This window comes from Microcaecilia unicolor, unplaced genomic scaffold (genome assembly GCF_901765095.1).
Source record: "Microcaecilia unicolor unplaced genomic scaffold, aMicUni1.1, whole genome shotgun sequence".
Classification (NCBI taxonomy): Eukaryota; Metazoa; Chordata; class Amphibia; order Gymnophiona; family Siphonopidae; genus Microcaecilia; species Microcaecilia unicolor.
In genome coordinates this window covers 26631-48400 of record NW_021963285.1, presented here as the reverse complement: position 1 = coordinate 48400, position 21770 = coordinate 26631, and the positions used below count along the sequence as shown (strand labels likewise).

At 46.4% G+C, this 21770-nt stretch overlaps 1 protein-coding gene across 1 annotated transcript in view; it reads right to left on the bottom strand.

Annotated features, from left to right (window-relative positions):
• LOC115459148 (E3 ubiquitin-protein ligase TRIM39-like) overlaps positions 1 to 7878 on the bottom strand; it is a gene marked incomplete at its 3' end in the record, with an annotated part of 82698 nt that extends 74820 nt beyond the window's left edge. The window contains exons 1-2 of the mRNA XM_030189021.1: positions 7449 to 7878; positions 2967 to 3062 (exon numbers count right to left, since the gene is read on the bottom strand). Coding sequence (XP_030044881.1) covers positions 2967 to 3062; positions 7449 to 7853 — 501 coding nt within the window. The remainder of the gene's footprint in view (positions 1 to 2966; positions 3063 to 7448) is intronic.
• Between the last annotated feature and the right edge of the window lie 13892 nt (positions 7879 to 21770).

Genomic DNA, 21770 nt, shown 5'->3' with positions numbered 1-21770 from the left:
AAAACCAAAATATGAAAGTGCTAAACCCCTACATGAGAAGCTACACTGGCTCCCACTCAAAGAACGCATCACGTTCAAGGTGTGCACCCTAGTTCACAAAATCATCCATGGCGATGCCCCAGTCTACATGCCAGACCTGATAGACTTACCACCCAGAAATGCTAAAAAATCATCTCGCACATTCCTTAATCTTCATTTCCCCAACTGCAAAGGTTTAAAATACAAACTAACGCACGCTTCAACCTTTTCCTATATGAGCACGCAATTCTGGAACGCGCTGCCACACAACCGAAAAACGATCTATGAACTAACCAGCTTCCGCAAACTACTGAAGACCCATCTCTTCAACAAGACATATCACAAAGATCAAGACATGTGAAATTCCCCACATGTATCCAGAACTATCTTATAATGTTTATCTTGTTATATCGCTACTATGCTTTATCGTTATCATGTAACCCAGAATCCTTCTGTAATACCAAATGTCTAATCTCGTCTTATTTCCACTATTCATGATGTATTGTAAGCCACATTGAGCCTGCAAATATGTGGGAAAATGTGGATACAAATATAACAAATAAATAAATAATTTTATTATTTTTTTTCCCTTTAGGATAAAGTAGTATTGTAGTTGTGTTGATAAATACAAAATGAAAATAAGGTGATCTTTCTATTAGACTAATTTTAATACATTTTTGACTAACTTTCAGAGAGCAAAACCCCATCCTCAGGTCAGGACAGGCTACCGTAACATACTGACCTGTGGAAGGAGGTTTTGGCCTCTGAAAGCTAATTGAAATATGTATTAGTCCAATAAAATGGTATCATCTTATTTTTCATTTTTTTGTTTTATTTCTGTTTGTTAATTTGTAAAGTGGTGATTGGTATTTGTCTTAATATTGCACAGTACTGCATCACTGTTTCTGTGGCGTTGCATTGTATGCAGAATCTGACTTATTGGGGGTTGTTTAATTTTTGTCTACATATTTCTATTTTTAGTTTGTGTTTACTTATTCTATCCTTGGTGAGGATGTATCTGTGTTTTATGTGAAAGAAATGCTTTTGTGTTGGCAGGATCATTTTCACTAATGTCTTGTTTAGTTTTACGATGGGTGTATTGATGTTCTAATGCTCACTGCAATGTTTAAGATGCTGCCTTTTCCTAGGTACACCCTTGTTGTGTGACTCGTGGATTATTATTAAAAATAATTCTTTCATATGGAGGAGGGGGGTGTTAAAAAATGATAGGCCCCGGGTGTCAAATACGCTACGTACGCCACTGGTCCCACCCGCCCTCTGTCGTCGACCGTCCGCCACCGGGCCGGGCCCCCTGCATTGAAATCACAGTGCCTCTCACCTCCGTGTGAAAGCGCTGCAGGCAGCAGATCATCTCCCTTCGGGCCTCCTTCCCTCCCTGTGTCCCGCCCTCGTCTGACGTAACTTCCGTGTAGGGGGTCGGGTTGAGGAGGAGTGGCAATGACTTCGGGGGAGGGGGGGGGGAGCTTGTCCCGGGCCCGGCCCAGTCTCTCGGCGGCCCTGACTCCCACTTCTGACCTCCCTACTGAGTCCTGGTTCTGTTCCACACCAAGCTCCACTTTCTTTATGGGCCCTGCGTGGACCTGTGATCCTGAACGTCATGCACCCATGCACACATTTCTGGGTTTGTCAGGGCTCCTGTTTTATTTATTTATTTATTTATTTATTTATTGCATTTGTATCCCACATTTTCCCACCTCTTTGCGGGTTCAGTGTGGCTTACAATAAGATATGAATAGTGGAAATACAATTGTACAGCTTGGTTATGGGTTACATTGTACAGGTTATGCGAGACCATCGAAGTATCGTTAGGAATATTACAATGGGACATCAACATTGAAACATTGGAAGGAGACAATGGGAAGCTTAAGGGCAGTAGTAAAGCACAAAGACATATGGTGTACATATTTCTGTGAGTATATGTTTGGGTGATGTGGAATTAAGGGGGGGTGATGCATTGATGAATAGTGAGTGTGGACTCTATGTGTTTTGGCTCTTTCCGTAGATTGTTTCAAACAGGTGGGTCTTCAATGATTTGCGGAAGGAAGCTTGTTTGTGAATCGTTCTTAGGTTGCGCGGCAGTGTATTCCAAAGCTGTGTGCTCATGTGAGAAAAGGTTGACGCGTGTAGCGTCTTGTATTTCACGCCCTTGCAATTAGGGAATTTGGGCCCACTGGTGCTCAAGTTGGTTTCCCAGACTCACTCCAACATGGCCAGTCAGCTGCCACACTTTTGAGCCCAGCACGGCCCCAGATCGAGCCAATGTTTTCCCCAGTGGGCCTAGAACTTACTTCTTACTCTGCTTCCCCACACCAGAGACCCTTTCAGGCACGTGCTACTTCTCCAATTCCTGCCCCCTAACAGGCCCTGGTGCACTCAGCCCTGCAGCCATCCTTCCTGGCACCACAACAGCCCCAGAGACCCCCACCCTAACTGCTGGACTGCCTCAAGCCTGAGCCCGGTGCTCCTTTCCCATTTTGCAGCCCACACCACACTACCTCTCTGCAAGAAATACAATGTTACAATTTTCCTTTGTTCCACAAACAGATTCAGAATCCGCCTGTTCTCAGCCAATAAGGAACCAAGAAATAGTTTCCATGCAGTAACAAGGCAGATTGAATCCCATTATTCAATTTATTATTATTCAATTGCCCTCCCCTTGTCCCTTCCTTCCTTCTCACCCATCACTTCCCTCACCCGTAACTGTCTTGTCTGTCTGTATTATTTAGATTGTAAGCTCTTTTGGGCAGGGACTGTCTCTTTGTGTCAGGTGTTCAGCGCTGCGTGCGTCTGGTAGCGCTATACAAATGCTAATAATAATAATAATAATGTTGATATTATTCTCTTATTCAGGCGATTCAGGGGATTGATGTAGTGAGAATAACCAAAACCCTGCAGAAACTGGCTCAGAAGGAGACACAGACACCCACCTTCAGCTCTTCAGCTTTCTTCTCTTCAGTAGATTTAAACTTCAGAAGATCTTCCAGATCCTTTCTCAGAGGCTCCAGGTGCATTTTAAGTTTTTCCTGTGGACATTAAACATCATTGATTAGCATGTGATTATTTTTATAACCACAATTTCAGACTTGACTGTAAATGTGAGATGTCCCTTCCAATTTAGATCATTTCTTTGAAATAACTGAATTCTGAGGGGTCAATATTCAAAGTGATATAACCAGGCAGGATAGGCTTCTGCCTGATTAAATCGTGCTAAACTGGCCATGAGCCAATATTAAACAGCACTTAACCCAACAGTGCCACTGAATATTGGCAAAAGTTCTGTCCAAGCAGTGGAGGGGTGAAACAGGGGCAGAGTCAGGGTGGAACTGAGCGATATGCAAGCACCAGTAATATTCAGTTCCAGTGCCCCATATCTAACCAGGTAAACTGAACCATGAACAAGGTGTCCTAACCAGGGATTTGGACTATCTCAAGGGTGGATAGGTGAGAGCATAATTAGGCAGGACTAGGTGGGAAACGAGATTAAGAAATGGGTGTGAGTAAAATTCAAATAGAGTTCTTTGTATTCAGAAATGCCAAACTGAAGAAATGTATTTTTAGAAGACTTGTAAAAGTTAGGTAATCAGCTGTAAACTTGATTGATTTAGGAAGAGAATTTTGGTGCCTTGATAGGAGAAATTAGCAGAGTGAATTGTTTTATATATCACATTCCTACAGATAGGGAAATGTAAGACAAGATAGATGATGAGACAGCATTACGAGGGGGTAATTCAATAAGATTATTCATTATTATCATCTGTTTAGGTTCTTGGGTACAGCATGGAGTATTGGCAATACCTGTATTCCTTCGGGGAGCCACAACTCACAGGCTGAATATTGACCCCTGAAAGTAGATGGAAGATGCCTGAATAGACAGCAGCCAGGGTTCAAGTTTTGATGATTGATCTCACTACTCATATGCTTCAAAATGCTGCTAATTCAACACTGTTTAATTTTATGGGAATGAAAAGGTAAATTTCTGTAATATCATTAAATACACACACCTTCCTCTCTCTGCTTCCTCTATAGAGTTCATGGTATGAGATTTGTGACCCCAGGACACACACTGTGATACTAAAGATACCGACACACACCTTGGATTCCTACACAGCCTCCACTATGGGGGAAAGGGAAATGGGACTTGATAAACCACTTTTCTATGGTTTTTGCAACTACATTCAAAGCAGTTTACATAGTATATTCACTCAGGTACTTATTTGTAGGTTAAGTGACTTGCCGAGAGTCACAAGGAGCTGAGACCCATTTAATCCCTACCCCTTTCAGTGTGAACAGAGGCACCAGTTGACTCAGGTAAAGCATTAACGTCCCTTCGGAGGGATTATAATACCAAACACTGTCAAAAAAAGCAAGTGATGTGATAACATTTTAGCAAGAGTGTTAACCCTCTATCAGAGAAAACATAATATCCGTAGGGTTGTCAACCAGCCAGTGCCAGTGTTGATTTTCTGCCAAATTCCGTCATCTACCGTCTTCAGCCACTGCTGATGCTGCCAAAGGTCTGCAGTCATAGAAGCATTTACTTCCACCAGGACTTGTTGCATCTTCCATTCCCTACACCCATGGGAGGGTGGGAAGAGAGGATGAGGGGCTGGAGCACAGAAGAAGTGGTAACATATAGTAACATAGTAAATGACGGCAGATAAAGACCTGTACAGTCCATCCAGTCTGCCCAACAAGATAAACTCATTTTACATGGTATGTGATACTGAGTTTGATTTCTCCTTGCCTTTCTCAGGGCACAGACCGTAAAAGTCTACCCAGCATTTGTCTTGTACTAAGTTCTGAAGCTAACCTCAAAGCCCCTTAAAATTTACACTCCAGCTCATCCCTATCTATTCAGTCACCATCAGGGCCTAGACCGTAGAAGTCTGCCCAGCTCCCGTTTTGTTTCCCAATTACCGGCGTCGCCACCCAAACTCCGCTAAGATTCCAGGAAACCATTCCTTCTAAACAGGATTCCTTTGTGTTTATCCCACGCATGTTTGAATTCCATTACCGAAGCGGCAGCGGCGGCAAGGGGAGCAGGAGCAACGCGATGGCGCCCCGGTGTAAGGCGCCAAAGGATACAGAACAGGTCAGCAGCCGAAGACTGAGCCTGCAGCCCTCCTCCGATTCCTACCTCCATCCACTGGCACAGCCCCCAGGGTTGCGGAGTCTCTGCACCCCGGGCAAATGCTTCGGAGCACCAGACTGTCCTGATAACACCGCAAATAGAGCGATCAGGGCGGCTGTGGCGGTGTAAGGTGCTGGAACAACACACCGAAAGCAACCCGGAGACAGGCTCCGAGGACCTCAGAGCAGACCCACACCAGTAATCGAGACTACTACCTCTCCTCTAACTCCTACTTCCAATCACAAACACAGCCCCGGGCAGCGCTTTAAACATCAGGTTACTTACGTCAGACGAGGGTGGGCCCAGGAAGGACGTCCGAAGACTCGGTGAAGAGGCGATCAGCTGTTCTTCTTGCCCGTGCAGCACCTTCACACAGAGGTGAGAGGCGCTGCGGGGGCCCGGTAAGACGGAGGGGGGGGGGCCGGTGGATGGGGGGAGCGCCAGCAACGACCTCAGGGGGGCGGCGGGGGTGGGGCACAGGGGCAGAAGATGGTAGGAGGCGGAGCTGGGGAGGAAGAGAGGAAGAGAAGGGGGCCGGGGCAGCTTAAAGTTGGATTTTTTATTAGTGCAGGATTTTTTATTAATGCAGGAGGAAGCGGGGAGCAGTGGCGACCTAAGAGGGGGGCAAGGCCATCCATAAAGGACGCTCCTGACGAGCGCCTTTGCTCCCTCCCGATCGTTAGGTTTCCCGTAGTTTTCCATCGTTAGGGCAAGCGGAAAACTTTAGTGTATCTCATTTCAATAGGGTTTCTACACAATTTGCTCATCTGCATTCCGTTTTCGTTTGCTGCTACCGTCGTCGTCGTCGTCGAAAATTGGGCTTTAATGCATGCCAGGTTAGGAAAACTGTTCGTTAAAGTTTAGTTTAGTGCATCTTGCCCTGAATGATTACTGTGGGGCAGAGGACCCTTTCAGGGTGCCTGAAGGAGCCTTCTGCACTGCATATGATTAGGCCGGGGATGTTGGGTTTGTGATGAGAGAGGACTTGTGTGGATTGGCCAAACTGAAAAGGTAAATTGATCTTATGGCTTTGAGTGAATCAGTCTGACATTGAGTGGTCTGCACACAAGTGAGCATTTAGCTAGAGAAGCAATACTGCTGACCTGATTGCACATGACTCTGTGAAAACTCCAGTGAAGTCTAAAACCAATATTCAAGCACCAGAATCCCTGCCTAACACATTCCAAAGAGCAATTAAGCTAAATACCCTAGCATTGTCTCCCAACCTCTCCCTGTGCGCCAACTGGCCAGCAAGCAAAGACAGTCAGCCACACATGTGACATCCCCCCTCCCCCCCCAACAATTACCTGAAAGCGCCTTGCAGTCCCCCCTCCCTGCCTCCAGACAAACCCTAGAAGCGGGATTCTCTGGGCTAAGAAGGTGTGAAGCATTAACTGCTGGCCTGGGAGATAGATCAAAGAAAGACCCTGACTCAGAGCTACTGTCCTCCTCCAGCTCCCCTGCTCTTTAACTTAAGTTTGTTTTTCACTTTTGTTTCTTTTTCCAAAAGTTTGTCAGAATTTGAAGTCACAATGATTGAATATTTTAACACCCAACAGAAAGGACTTAACAAGGATCTGGGGTTCCTAGCCCATTATAAACCATAAAGCTGTATGTCTCTGTTGATCACCCCACCCCTCACCTACCCACACCCATCCTGTTAGAATATTAATGATATGCTTTGATGCCCCCATGCATACCTCCTACCCACCCCCTCCTCCCACCCTGTCAGACTGTCATAGTAATGCTTGAATGTTTTCACTTATATACACTGTCAGCTAGCACATTTGCTTATTTCCGATCTGAGGAAGAAGGGCAACCTTCGAAAGCTAATCAAGAAATGTATTAAGTTATGTCCAATAAAAAAGGTATCATCTTATTTTCTTTTCCATGTTTTATTTTGTTTGATTTCTATTGATAACCTTAAGAGTGGACTAACACGGCTACCACACTCCTCTAATTTGTGATAATAAAGAAACTGACACACACCTTGTATTCCAGCACAGCCTTCAAAAGAAAATGGGACTTGATAAAGCACTTTTCTATGGTTTTTGCAACTACATTCAAAGCAGTTTACATAGTATATACAGATACTTATTTGTACCTGGGGCAATAGAGGGTTAAGTAACTTGCCAGGAGCTGCAGTGGGAATTGAACCCAGTTCACCAGAAACAAAGTCTGCTGCACTAACCACTAGGCAACTCCTCCACTATGGGAATCACCGTGCGATATCAGTGACCCCAGGACACACTGTTATACTAAAGCTACTGACACTCACCTTGTATTCCTGCACAGCCTCCTCTATGGGGCTCACGGTGTGAGATCTGTGATCTCTGGACTCTCTACAAATCAGGTTCTGATCCTCTTCACAAAACAGCTTCAGTTTCTCTTCATGCTTCTCACACAGATTCGCCTCTTTGGGTCCCACTGAACACTGACTGAGCTTTTTCACCATTTCTGTAATATTTACCAGCTGCCTGTTAGGTCTGAGGTTTCTCTGCTGAGTGGTTTCCCTACACTGGGGACAGGGGAAGTCTGTGTCTCTCCCCTCCCAGCTCTGAGTGATACAGGAGCGGCAGAAGTTGTGTCCACAGTCTATGGTCACTGGATCTGTGAAATAATCCAGACAGATAGAACAAGAAGCTTCATCTCGCAGACTCTCAGCAGGGTTTGCAGCAGCCATGCTTCTTACAGGAAATGATTATGAGCAGTAATTCAGTTTCTGTTTCACATCTTAAAATAGGATGTTTGTCAAAGACTGTGTAATTTGAAGACACCAGGGCTGTCTGCCCTCCTTCCTGTCTCCTAGTTCCTCCCTTTTTTTCCCCAGTTACAGAGACCCAGGGGGGTCTGGGACTCATGAGGCTAAAGGTAACAAAGGGATACAGCGGGATTCATTTTTTTCTTTGCCCAGTCCTTTACATGTGGACATTTGACATATTATCCTCCAAAATAAATGTTTTTAGAAGAAGACAGCTGATGTACTTAACACTGAGGATTATTGTCCCGGGATCCTCCTATTTCCTTATGATTATGTCAGTGGCGTAGCCACAGGTGGGCCTAGGTGGGCTGAGGCCCACCTAGTTAGGGCTGAGGCCCACCCAACAGTAGCACATGTTTAGCGGTAGCTGTTGGGGATCCCAAGCTCCACAAGCTGAAGACTTCCCCGATGATAACAAAAATGCTGCTCTCTACAATACTGGCACCTGCACATGCTCCGTTTTCAGTGCATGCCTGCTGCAGACTGCTAAGGTGGAGGGAAGCATTTTCCCGCTAGCTGAGATATTTTTTTGGTGTGTGCGGGGGAGGGAGAACACTTGGTGCCCACCCACTCCTTGCCTAGGCCCACCCAAAATCTGCTGTCTGGCTTCGCCCCTGGATTATGTCACAGGGGACATAACTTAGCGGCTCTGGCGTTCTTCTCAAGCTTAAAATAAGGTTTAATGACAGAAGGACCGCTACTACTACTTAACATTTCTAGAGCGCTACTAGGGTTACGCAGCGCTGTACAGTTTAACAATGAAGGACGTTGTTAAACTGTGAAAACTGCTTACAGTATGTATGCAGCGATCACCAGCCATAACCCAGCGCTGCACAAATCTTTTTGAAGGTTAAACAAAGAGGTGCAATAGACTGGAGTGGAAGTGAGTCTAATCTCTGTTTCCAAAATAGGTGGGAAAATGTGGGATACAAGTGCAATTAAACAAATAAATAAATAAATTTACTTATCTCTGTTTCCACTCTCCCACGCGGCCGTCATTGCCATACACTCGAAAAACAGCAAGCGAACCTATGAGCTGCTGCAAGGAGGTTTAATAGACAAGAGTGGAAGTGAACCTATCTAGTCCACTGTAAGCAAGGAAGCCAATTTGGTTAATCTCTGTTTCCACTCTCCCACGCGGCCATCATTGCCATACACTCAAATCCCAGCAAGCGAACCTATGAGCTGCAGCAAGGAGCTTTAATAGACAAGAGTGGAAGTGAACCTATCTAGTCCACTGTAAGCAAGGAAGCCAATTTGGTTAATCTCTGTTTCCACTCCCCCACGCGGCCGTCATTGCCATACACTCGAAAAACAGCAAGCGAACCTATGAGCTGCTGCAAGGAGGTTTAATAGACAAGAGTGGAAGTGAACCTATCTAGTCCACTGTAAGCAAGGAAGCCAATTTGGTTAATCTCTGTTTCCACTCTCCCACGCGGCCGTCATTGCAATACACTCGAAAAACAGCAAGTGAACCTATGAGCTGCTACAAGGAGGTTTAATAGACAAGAGTGGAAGTGAACCTATCTAGTCCACTGTAAGCAAGGAAGCCAATTTGGTTAATCTCTGTTTCCTCTCCCCCACGCGGCCATCATTGCCATACACTCAAATCCCAGCAAGCGAACCTATGAGCTGCAGCAAGGAGCTTTAATAGACAAGAGTGGAAGTGAACCTATCTAGTCCACTGTAAGCAAGGAAGCCAATTTGGTTAATCTCTGTTTCCACTCTCCCACGCGGCCGCCATTGCCATACACTCGAAAAACAGCAAGCGAACCTATGAGCTGCTACAAGGAGGTTTAATAGACAAGAGTGGAAGTGAACCTATCTAGTCCACAGTAAGCAAGGAAGCCAATTTGGTTAATCTCTGTTTCCACTCCCCCACGCGGCCGTCATTGCCATACACTCAAATCACAGCAAGCGAAACTATGAGCTGAAGCAAGGAGGTTTAATAGACAAGAGTGGAAGTGAACCTATCTAGTCCACTGTAAGCAAGGAAGCCAATTTGGTTAATCTCTGTTTCCACTCCCCCACGCGGCTGTCATTGCCATACACTCGAAAAACAGCAAACGAACCTATGAGCTGCTGCAAGGAGGTTTAATAGACAAGAGTGGAAGTGAACCTATCTAGTCCACTGTAAGCAAGGAAGCCAATTTGGTTAATCTCTGTTTCCACTCCCCCACGCGGCCGTCATTGCCATACACTCGAAAAACAGCAAGCGAACCTATGAGCTGCTGCAAGGAGGTTTAATAGACAAGAGTGGAAGTGAACCTATCTAGGTCCACTGTAAGCAAGGAAGCCAATTTGGTTAATCTCTGTTTCCTCTCCCCCACGCGGCCATCATTGCCATACACTCAAATCCCAGCAAGCGAACCTATGAGCTGCAGCAAGGAGCTTTAATAGACAAGAGTGGAAGTGAACCTATCTAGTCCACTGTAAGCAAGGAAGCCAATTTGGTTAATCTCTGTTTCCACTCTCCCACGCGGCCGCCATTGCCATACACTCGAAAAACAGCAAGCGAACCTATGAGCTGCTACAAGGAGGTTTAATAGACAAGAGTGGAAGTGAACCTATCTAGTCCACAGCAAGCAAGGAAGCCAATTTGGTTAATCTCTGTTTCCACTCCCCCACGCGGCCGTCATTGCCATACACTCAAATCACAGCAAGCGAAACTATGAGCTGCAGCAAGGAGGTTTAATAGACAAGAGTGGAAGTGAACCTATCTAGTCCACTGTAAGCAAGGAAGCCAATTTGGTTAATCTCTGTTTCCACTCCCCCACGCGGCTGTCATTGCCATACACTCGAAAAACAGCAAACGAACCTATGAGCTGCTGCAAGGAGGTTTAATAGACAAGAGTGGAAGTGAACCTATCTAGTCCACTGTAAGCAAGGAAGCCAATTTGGTTAATCTCTGTTTCCACTCCCCCACGCGGCCGTCATTGCCATACACTCGAAAAACAGCAAGCGAACCTATGAGCTGCTGCAAGGAGGTTTAATAGACAAGAGTGGAAGTGAACCTATCTAGTCCACTGTAAGCAAGGAAGCCAATTTGGTTAATCTCTGTTTCCACTCCCCCACGCGGCCGTCATTGCCATACACTCAAATCCCAGCAAGCGAACATATGAGCTGCAGCAAGGAGCTTTAATAGACAAGAGTGGAAGTGAACCTATCTAGTCCACTGTAAGCAAGGAAGCCAATTTGGTTAATCTCTGTTTCCACTCCCCCACGCGGCCGTCATTGCCATACACTCGAAAAACAGCAAGCGAACCTCTGAGCTGCTGCAAGGAGGTTTAATAGACAAGAGTGGAAGTGAACCTATCTAGTCCACTGTAAGCAAGGAAGCCAATTTGGTTAATCTCTGTTTCCACTCTCCCACACGGCCGTCATTGCCATACACTCAAATCCCAGCAAGCGAACATATGAGCTGCAGCAAGGAGCTTTAATAGACAAGAGTGGAAGTGAACCTATCTAGTCCACTGTAAGCAAGGAAGCCAATTTGGTTAATCTCTGTTTCCACTCCCCCACGCGGCCGTCATTGCCATACACTCAAATCCCAGCAAGCGAACCTATGAGCTGCAGCAAGCAGCTTTAATAGACAAGAGTGGAAGTGAACCTATCTAGTCCACTGTAAGCAAGGAAGCCAATTTGGTTAATCTCTGTTTCCTCTCCCCCACGCGGCCGTCATTGCCATACACTCAAATCCCGGCAAGCGAACCTATGACCTGCTGCAAGGAGGTTTAATAGACAAGAGTGGAAGTGAACCTATCTAGTCCACTGTAAGCAAGGAAGCCAATTTGGTTAATCTCTGTTTCCACTCCCCCACGCGGCCGTCATTGCCATACACTCGAAAAACAGCAAGCGAACCTATGAGCTGCTGCAAGCAGGTTTAATAGACAAGAGTGGAAGTGAACCTATCTAGTCCACTGTAAGCAAGGAAGCCAATCTGGTTAATCTCTGTTTCCACTCCCCCACGCGGCCGTCATTGCCATACACTCAAATCACAGCAAGCGAACCTATGAGCTGCTGCAAGGAGGTTTAATAGACAAGAGTGGAAGTGAACCTATCTAGTCCACTGTAAGCAAGGAAGCCAATTTGGTTAATCTCTGTTTCCACTCCCCCACGCGGCCGTCATTGCCATACACTCGAAAACAGCAAGCGAACCTATGAGCTGCTACAAGGAGGTTTAATAGACAAGAGTGGAAGTGAACCTATCTAGTCCACTGTAAGCAAGGAAGCCAATTTGGTTAATCTCTGTTTCCACTCCCTCACGCGGCCGTCATTGCCATACACTCAAATCCCAGCAAGCGAACCTATGAGCTGCTGCAAGGAGGTTTAGTAGACAAGAGTGGAAGTGAACCTATCTAGTCCACTGTAAGCAAGGAAGCCAATTTGGTTAATCTCTGTTTCCACTCTCCCACGTGGCCGTCATTGCCATACACTTGAAAAACAGCAAGCGAACCTATGAGCTGCTAGAAGGAGGTTTAATAGACATGAGTGTAAGTGAACCTATCTAGTCCACTGTAAGCAAGGAAGCCAATTTGGTTAATCTCTGTTTCCACTCCCCCACGCGGCCGTCATTGCCATACACTCAAATCCCAGCAAGCGAACCTATGAGCTGCAGCAAGGAGCTTTAATAGACAAGAGTGGAAGTGAACCTATCTAGTCCACTGTAAGCAAGGAAGCCAATTTGGTTAATCTCTGTTTCCTCTCCCCCACGCGGCCGTCATTGCCATACACTCAAATCCCGGCAAGCGAACCTATGAGCTGCTACAAGGAGGTTTAATAGACAAGAGTGGAAGTGAACCTATCTAGTCAACTGTAAGCAAGGAAGCCAATTTGGTTAATCTCTGTTTCCACTCCCCCACGCGGCTGTCATTGCCATACACTCGAAAAACAGCAAGCGAACCTATGAACTGCTGCAAGGAGGTTTAATAGACAAGAGTGGAAGTGAACCTATCTAGTCCACTGTAAGCAAGGAAGCCAATTTGGTTAATCTCTGTTTCCTCTCCCCCACGCGGCCATCATTGCCATACACTCAAATCCCAGCAAGCGAACCTATGAGCTGCTGCAAGGAGGTTTAATAGACGAGTGGAAGTGAACCTATCTAGTCCACTGTAAGCAAGGAAGCCAATTTGGTTAATCTCTGTTTCCACTCCCTCACGCGGCCGTCATTGCCATACACTCAAATCCCAGCAAGCGAACCTATGAGCTGCTGCAAGGAGGTTTAGTAGACAAGAGTGGAAGTGAACCTATCTAGTCCACTGTAAGCAAGGAAGCCAATTTGGTTAATCTCTGTTTCCACTCTCCCACGTGGCCGTCATTGCCATACACTTGAAAAACAGCAAGCGAACCTATGAGCTGCTAGAAGGAGGTTTAATAGACAATGAGTGGTAAGTGAACCTATCTAGTCCACTGTAAGCAAGGAAGCCAATTTGGTTAATCTCTGTTTCCACTCCCCCACGCGGCCGTCATTGCCATACACTCAAATCCCAGCAAGCGAACCTATGAGCTGCAGCAAGGAGCTTTAATAGACAAGAGTGGAAGTGAACCTATCTAGTCCACTGTAAGCAGGAAGCCAATTTGGTTAATCTCTGTTTCCTCTCCCCCACGCGGCCGTCATTGCCATACACTCAAATCCCGGCAAGCGAACCTATGAGCTGCTACAAGGAGGTTTAATAGACAAGAGTGGAAGTGAACCTATCTAGTCCACTGTAAGCAAGGAAGCCAATTTGGTTAATCTCTGTTTCCACTCCCCCACGCGGCTGTCATTGCCATACACTCGAAAAACAGCAAGCGAACCTATGAACTGCTGCAAGGAGGTTTAATAGACAAGAGTGGAAGTGAACCTATCTAGTCCACTGTAAGCAAGGAAGCCAATTTGGTTAATCTCTGTTTCCTCTCCCCCACGCGGCCATCATTGCCATACACTCAAATCCCAGCAAGCGAACCTATGAGCTGCTGCAAGGAGGTTTAATAGACAGAGTGGAAGTGAACCTATCTAGTCCACTGTAAGCAAGGAAGCCAATTTGGTTAATCTCTGTTTCCACTCCCCCACGCGGCCGTCATTGCCATACACTCGAAAAACAGCAAGCGAACCTATGAGCTGCTGCAAGGAGGTTTAATAGACAAGAGTGGAAGTGAACCTATCTAGTCCACTGTAAGCAAGGAAGCCAATTTGGTTAATCTCTGTTTCCACTCCCCACGCGGCTGTCATTGCCATACACTCAAATCCCAGCAAGCGAACCTATGAGCTACTGCAAGGAGGTTTAGTAGACAAGAGTGGAAGTGAACCTATCTAGTCCACTGTAAGCAAGGAAGCCAATTTGGTTAATCTCTGTTTCCACTCCCCCACGCGGCTGTCATTGCCATACACTCAAATCCCAGCAAGCGAACCTATGAGCTGCTGCAAGGAGGTTTAGTAGACAAGAGTGGAAGTGAACCTATCTAGTCCACTGTAAGCAAGGAAGCCAATTTGGTTAATCTCTGTTTCCACTCCCCCACGCGGCTGTCATTGCCATACACTCAAATCCCAGCAAGCGAACCTCTGAGCTGCTGCAAGGAGGTTTAGTAGACAAGAGTGGAAGTGAACCTATCTAGTCCACTGTAAGCAAGGAAGCCAATTTGGTTAATCTCTGTTTCCACTCCCCCACGCGGCTGTCATTGCCATACACTCAAATCCCAGCAAGCGAACCTATGAGCTGCTGCAAGGAGGTTTAGTAGACAAGAGTGGAAGTGAACCTATCTAGTCCACTGTAAGCAAGGAAGCCAATTTGGTTAATCTCTGTTTCCACTCCCCCACGCGGCTGTCATTGCCATACACTCAAATCCCAGCAAGCGAACCTATGAGCTGCTGCAAGGAGGTTTAGTAGACAAGAGTGGAAGTGAACCTATCTAGTCCACTGTAAGCAAGGAAGCCAATTTGGTTAATCTCTGTTTCCACTCCCCCACGCGGCTGTCATTGCCATACACTAGAAAAACAGCAAGCAAACCTATGAGCTGCAGCAAGGAGGTTTAATAGACAAGAGTGGAAGTGAACCTATCTAGTCCACTGTAAGCAAGGAAGCCAATTTGGTTAATCTCTGTTTCCACTCTCCCACGCGGCCGTCATTGCCATACACTCGAAAAACAGCAAGCGAACCTATGAGCTGCAGCAAGGAGGTTTAATAGACAAGAGTGGAAGTGAACCTATCTAGTCCACTGTAAGCAAGGAAGCCAATTTGGTAAATCTCTGTTTCCTCTCCCCCACGCGGCCGTCATTGCCATACACTCAAATCCCGGCAAGCGAACCTATGAGCTGCTGCAAGGAGGTTTAATAGACAAGAGTGGAAGTGAACCTATCTAGTCAACTGTAAGCAAGGAAGCCAATTTGGTTAATCTCTGTTTCCACTCCCCCACGCGGCCGTCATTGCCATACACTCGAAAAACAGCAAGCGAACCTATGAGCTGCTGCAAGGAGGTTTAATAGACAAGAGTGGAAGTGAACCTATCTAGTCCACTGTAAGCAAGGAAGCCAATTTGGTTAATCTCTGTTTCCACTCTCCCACGCGGCCGACATTGCCATACACTCGAAAACAGCAAGCGAACCTATGAGCTGCTACAAGGAGGTTTAATAGACAAGAGTGGAAGTGAACCTATCTAGTCCACAGTAAGCAAGGAAGCCAATTTGGTTAATCTCTGTTTCCACTCCCCCACGCGGCCGTCATTGCCATACACTCAAATCCCAGCAAGCGAAACTATGAGCTGCTGCAAGGAGGTTTAATAGACAAGAGTGGAAGTGAACCTATCTAGTCCACTGTAAGCAAGGAAGCCAATTTGGTTAATCTCTGTTTCCACTCCCCCACGCGGCCGTCATTGCCATACACTCGAAAAACAGCAAGCGAACCTATGAGCTGCTGCAAGGAGGTTTAATAGACAAGAGTGGAAGTGAACCTATCTAGTCCACTGTAAGCAAGGAAGCCAATTTGGTTAATCTCTGTTTCCACTCTCCCACGCGGCCTTCATTGCCATACACTCGAAAAACAGCAAGCGAACCTATGAACTGCTGCAAGGAGGTTTAATAGACGAGTGGAAGTGAACCTATCTAGTCCACTGTAAGCAAGGAAGCCAATTTGGTTAATCTCTGTTTCCACTCCCCCACGCGGCCTTCATTGCCATACACTCGAAAACAGCAAGCGAACCTATGAACTGCTGCAAGGAGGTTTAATAGACAAGAGTGGAAGTGAACCTATCTAGTCCACTGTAAGCAAGGAAGCCAATTTGGTTAATCTCTGTTTCCACTCCCCCACGCGGCTGTCATTGCCATACACTCAAATCCCAGCAAGCGAACCTATGAGCTGCTGCAAGGAGGTTTAGTAGACAAGAGTGGAAGTGAACCTATGTAGTCCACTGTAAGCAAGGAAGCCAATTTGGTTAATCTCTGTTTCCACTCCCCCACGCGGCTGTCATTGCCATACACTCAAATCCCAGCAAGCGAACCTATGAGCTGCTGCAAGGAGGTTTAATAGACAAGAGTGGAAGTGAACCTATCTAGTCCACTGTAAGCAAGGAAGCCAATTTGGTTAATCTCTGTTTCCACTCCCCCACGCGGCTGTCATTGCCATACACTCAAATCCCAGCAAGCGAACCTATGAGCTGCTGCAAGGAGGTTTAGTAGACAAGAGTGGAAGTGAACCTATCTAGTCCACTGTAAGCAAGGAAGCCAATTTGGTTAATCTCTGTTTCCACTCCCCCACGCGGCCGTCATTGCCATACACTAGAAAAACAGCAAGCAAACCTATGAGCTGCAGCAAGGAGGTTTAATAGACAAGAGTGGAAGTGAACCTATCTAGTCCACTGTAAGCAAGGAAGCCAATTTGGTTAATCTCTGTTTCCACTCTCCCACGCGGCCGTCATTGCCATACACTCGAAAAACAGCAAGCGAACCTATGAGCTGCAGCAAGGAGGTTTAATAGACAAGAGTGGAAGTGAACCTATCTAGTCCACTGTAAGCAAGGAAGCCAATTTGGTTAATCTCTGTTTCCACTCCCCCACGCGGCTGTCATTGCCATACACTCAAATCGCAGCAAGCGAACCTATGAGCTGCTGCAAGGAGGTTTAATAGACAAGAGTGGAAGTGAACCTATCTAGTCCACTGTAAGCAAGGAAGCCAATTTGGTTAATCTCTGTTTCCACTCCCCCACACGGCCGTCATTGCCATACACTCGAAAAACAGCAAGCGAACCTATGAGCTGCTGCAAGGAGGTTTAATAGACAAGAGTGGAAGTGAACCTATCTAGTCCACTGTAAGCAAGGTGGCCAATTTGGTTAATCTCTGTTTCCACTCTCCCACGCGGCCGTCATTGCCATACACTCGAAAAACAGCAAGCGAACCTATGAGCTGCAGCAAGGAGGTTTAATAGACAAGAGTGGAAGTGAACCTATCTAGTCCACAGTAAGCAAGGAAGCCAATTTGGTTAATCTCTGTTTCAACTCCCCCACGCGGCCGTCATTGCCATACACTCAAATCCCAGCAAGCGAACCTATGAGCTGCTGCAATTAGGTTTAATAGACAAGAGTGGAAGTGAACCTATCTAGTCCACTGTAGGCAAGGAAGCCAATTTGGTTAATCTCTGTTTCCACTCCCCCACGCGGCCGTCATTGCCATACACTCGAAAAACAGCAAGCGAACCTATGAGCTGCTGCAAGGAGGTTTAATAGACAAGAGTGGAAGTGAACCTATCTAGTCCACTGTAAGCAAGGAAGCCAATTTGGTTAATCTCTGTTTCCACTCTCCCACGCGGCCTTCATTGCCATACACTCGAAAAACAGCAAGCGAACCTATGAACTGCTGCAAGGAGGTTAATAGACAGAGTGGAAGTGAACCTATCTAGTCCACTGTAAGCAAGGAAGCCAATTTGGTTAATCTCTGTTTCCACTCCCCCACGCGGCTGTCATTGCCATACACTCAAATCCCAGCAAGCGAACCTATGAGCTGCTGCAAGGAGGTTTAGTAGACAAGAGTGGAAGTGAACCTATCTAGTCCACTGTAAGCAAGGAAGCCAATTTGGTTAATCTCTGTTTCCACTCCCCCACGCGGCCGTCATTGCCATACACTAGAAAAACAGCAAGCGAACCTATGAGCTGCTGCAAGGAGGTTTAATAGACAAGAGTGGAAGTGAACCTATCTAGTCCACTGTAAGCAAGGAAGCCAATTTGGTTAATCTCTGTTTCCACTCCCCCACGCGGCCGTCATTGCCATACACTCAAATCCCAGCAAGCGAACCTATGAGCTGCTGCAAGGAGGTTTAATAGACAAGAGTGGAAGTGAACCTATCTAGTCCACTGTAAGCAAGGAAGCCAATTTGGTTAATCTCTGTTTCCACTCTCCCACGCGGCCGTCATTGCCATACACTCGAAAAACAGCAAGTGAACCTATGAGCTGCTACAAGGAGGTTTAATAGACAAGAGTGGAAGTGAACCTATCTAGTCCACTGTAAGCAAGGAAGCCAATTTGGTTAATCTCTGTTTCCACTCCCCTCACGCGGCCGTCATTGCCATACACTCAAATCCCAGCAAGCGAACCTATGAGCTGCTGCAAGGAGGTTTAGTAGACAAGAGTGGAAGTAAACCTATCTAGTCCACTGTAAGCAAGGAAGCCAATTTGGTTAATCTCTGTTTCCACTCTCCCACGTGGCCGTCATTGCCATACACTCGAAAAACAGCAAGCGAACCTATGAGCTGCTAAAAGGAGGTTTAATAGACAAGAGTGGAAGTGAACCTATCTAGTCCACTGTAAGCAAGGAAGCCAATTTGGTTAATCTCTGTTTCCACTCTCCCACTTGCCGTCATTGCCATACACTCGAAAACAGCAAGCGAACCTATGAGCTGCTAGAAGGAGGTTTAATAGACATGAGTGTAAGTGAACCTATCTAGTCCACTGTAAGCAAGGAAGCCAATTTGGTTAATCTCTGTTTCCACTCCCCCACGCGGCTGTCATTGCCATACACTCAAATCTCAGCAAGCGAACCTATGAGCTGCAGCAAGGAGCTTTAATAGACAAGAGTGGAAGTGAACCTATCTAGTCCACTGTAAGCAAGGAAGCCAATTTGGTTAATCTCTGTTTCCTCTCCCCCACGCGGCCGTCATTGCCATACACTCAAATCCCGGCAAGCGAACCTATGAGCTGCTGCAAGGAGGTTTAAGAGACAAGAGTGGAAGTGAACCTATCTAGTCAACTGTAAGCAAGGAAGCCAATTTGGTTAATCTCTGTTTCCACTCCCCCACGCGGCCGTCATTGCCATACACTCGAAAAACAGCAAGCGAACCTATGAGCTGCTGCAAGCAGGTTTAATAGACAAGAGTGGAAGTGAACCTATCTAGTCCACTGTAAGCAAGGAAGCCAATTTGGTTAATCTCTGTTTCCACTCCCCCACGCGGCCGTCATTGCCATACACTCAAATCCCAGCAAGCGAACCTATGAGCTGCTGCAAGGAGGTTTAATAGACAAGAGTGGAAGTGAACCTATCTAGTCCACTGTAAGCAAGGAAGCCAATTTGGTTAATCTCTGTTTCCACTCCCCCACGCGGCCGTCATTGCCATACACTCGAAAAACAGCAAGCGAACCTATGAGCTGCTACAAGGAGGTTAATAGACAAGAGTGGAAGTGAACCTATCTAGTCCACTGTAAGCAAGGAAGCCAATTTGGTTAATCTCTGTTTCCACTCTCCCCACGCGGCCGTCATTGCCATACACTCGAAAAACAGGCAAGCGAACCTATGAGCTGCATGCAAGGAGGTTTAATAGACAAGAGTGGAAGTGAACCTATCTAGTCCACAGTAAGCAAGGAAGCCAATTTGGTTAATCTCTGTTTCAACTCCCCCACGCGGCTGTCATTGCCATACACTCAAATCCCAGCAAGCGAACCTATGAGCTGCTGCAAGGAGGTTTAGTAGACAAGAGTGGAAGTGAACCTATCTAGTCCACTGTAAGCAAGGAAGCCAATTTGGTTAATCTCTGTTTCCACTCCCCCACGCGGCCGTCATTGCCATACACTAGAAAAACAGCAAGCAAACCTATGAGCTGCAGCAAGGAGGTTTAATAGACAAGAGTGGAAGTGAACCTATCTAGTCCACTGTAAGCAAGGAAGCCAATTTGGTTAATCTCTGTTTCCACTCCCTCACGCGGCCGTCATTGCCATACACTCAAATCCCAGCAAGCGAACCTATGAGCTGCTGCAAGGAGGTTTAGTAGACAAGAGTGGAAGTGAACCTATCTAGTCCAGTGTAAGCAAGGAAGCCAATTTGGTTAATCTCTGTTTCCACTCTCCCACGTGGCCGTCATTGCCATACACTCGAAAAACAGCAAGCGAACCTATGAGCTGCTAAAAGGAGGTTTAATAGACAAGAGTGGAAGTGAACCTATCTAGTCCACTGTAAGCAAGGAAGCCAATTTGGTTAATCTCTGTTTCCACTCTCCCACGTGGCCGTCATTGCCATACACTCGAAAAACAGCAAGCGAACCTATGAGCTGCTAGAAGGAGGTTTAATAGACATGAGTGTAAGTGAACCTATCTAGTCCACTGTAAGCAAGGAAGCCAATTTGGTTAATCTCTGTTTCCACTCCCCCACGCGGCTGTCATTGCCATACACTCAAATCCCAGCAAGCGAACCTATGAGCTGCAGCAAGGAGCTTTAATAGACAAGAGTGGAAGTGAACCTATCTAGTCCACTGTAAGCAAGGAAGCCAATTTGGTTAATCTCTGTTTCCTCTCCCCCACGCGGCCGTCATTGCCATACACTCAAATCCCGGCAAGCGAACCTATGAGCTGCTGCAAGGAGGTTTAATAGACAAGAGTGGAAGTGAACCTATCTAGTCCACTGTAAGCAAGGAAGCCAATTTGGTTAATCTCTGTTTCCACTCTCCCATGCGGCCGCCATTGCCATACACTCGAAAAACAGCAAGCGAACCTATGAGCTGCTACAAGGAGGTTTAATAGACAAGAGTGGAAGTGAACCTATCTAGTCCACAGTAAGCAAGGAAGCCAATTTGGTTAATCTCTGTTTCCACTCCCCCACGCGGCCGTCATTGCCATACACTCAAATCCCAGCAAGCGAAACTATGAGCTGCAGCAAGGAGGTTTAATAGACAAGAGTGGAAGTGAACCTATCTAGTCCACTGTAAACAAGGGATGCCAATTTGGTTAATCTCTGTTTCCACTCCCCCACGCGGCCGTCATTGCCATACACTCGAAAAACAGCAAGCGAACCTATGAGCTGCTGCAAGGAGGTTTAATAGACAAGAGTGGAAGTGAACCTATCTAGTCCACTGTAAGCAAGGAAGCCAATTTGGTTAATCTCTGTTTCCACTCCCCCACGCGGCAGTCATTGCCATACACTCAAATCCCAGCAAGCGAACATATGAGCTGCAGCAAGGAGCTTTAATAGACAAGAGTGGAAGTGAACCTATCTAGTCCACTGTAAGCAAGGAAGCCAATTTGGTTAATCTCTGTTTCCACTCCCCCACGCGGCCGTCATTGCCATACACTCGAAAAACAGCAAGCGAACCTATGAGCTGCTGCAAGCAGGTTTAATAGACAAGAGTGGAAGTGAACCTATCTAGTCCACTGTAAGCAAGGAAGCCAATCTGGTTAATCTCTGTTTCCACTCCCCCACGCGGCCGTCATTGCCATACACTCAAATCACAGCAAGCGAACCTATGAGCTGCAGCAAGGAGGTTTAATAGACAAGAGTGGAAGTGAACCTATCTAGTCCACTGTAAGCAAGGAAGCCAATTTGGTTAATCTCTGTTTCCACTCCCCCACGCGGCCGTCATTGCCATACACTCAAATCCAGCAAGCGAACCTAT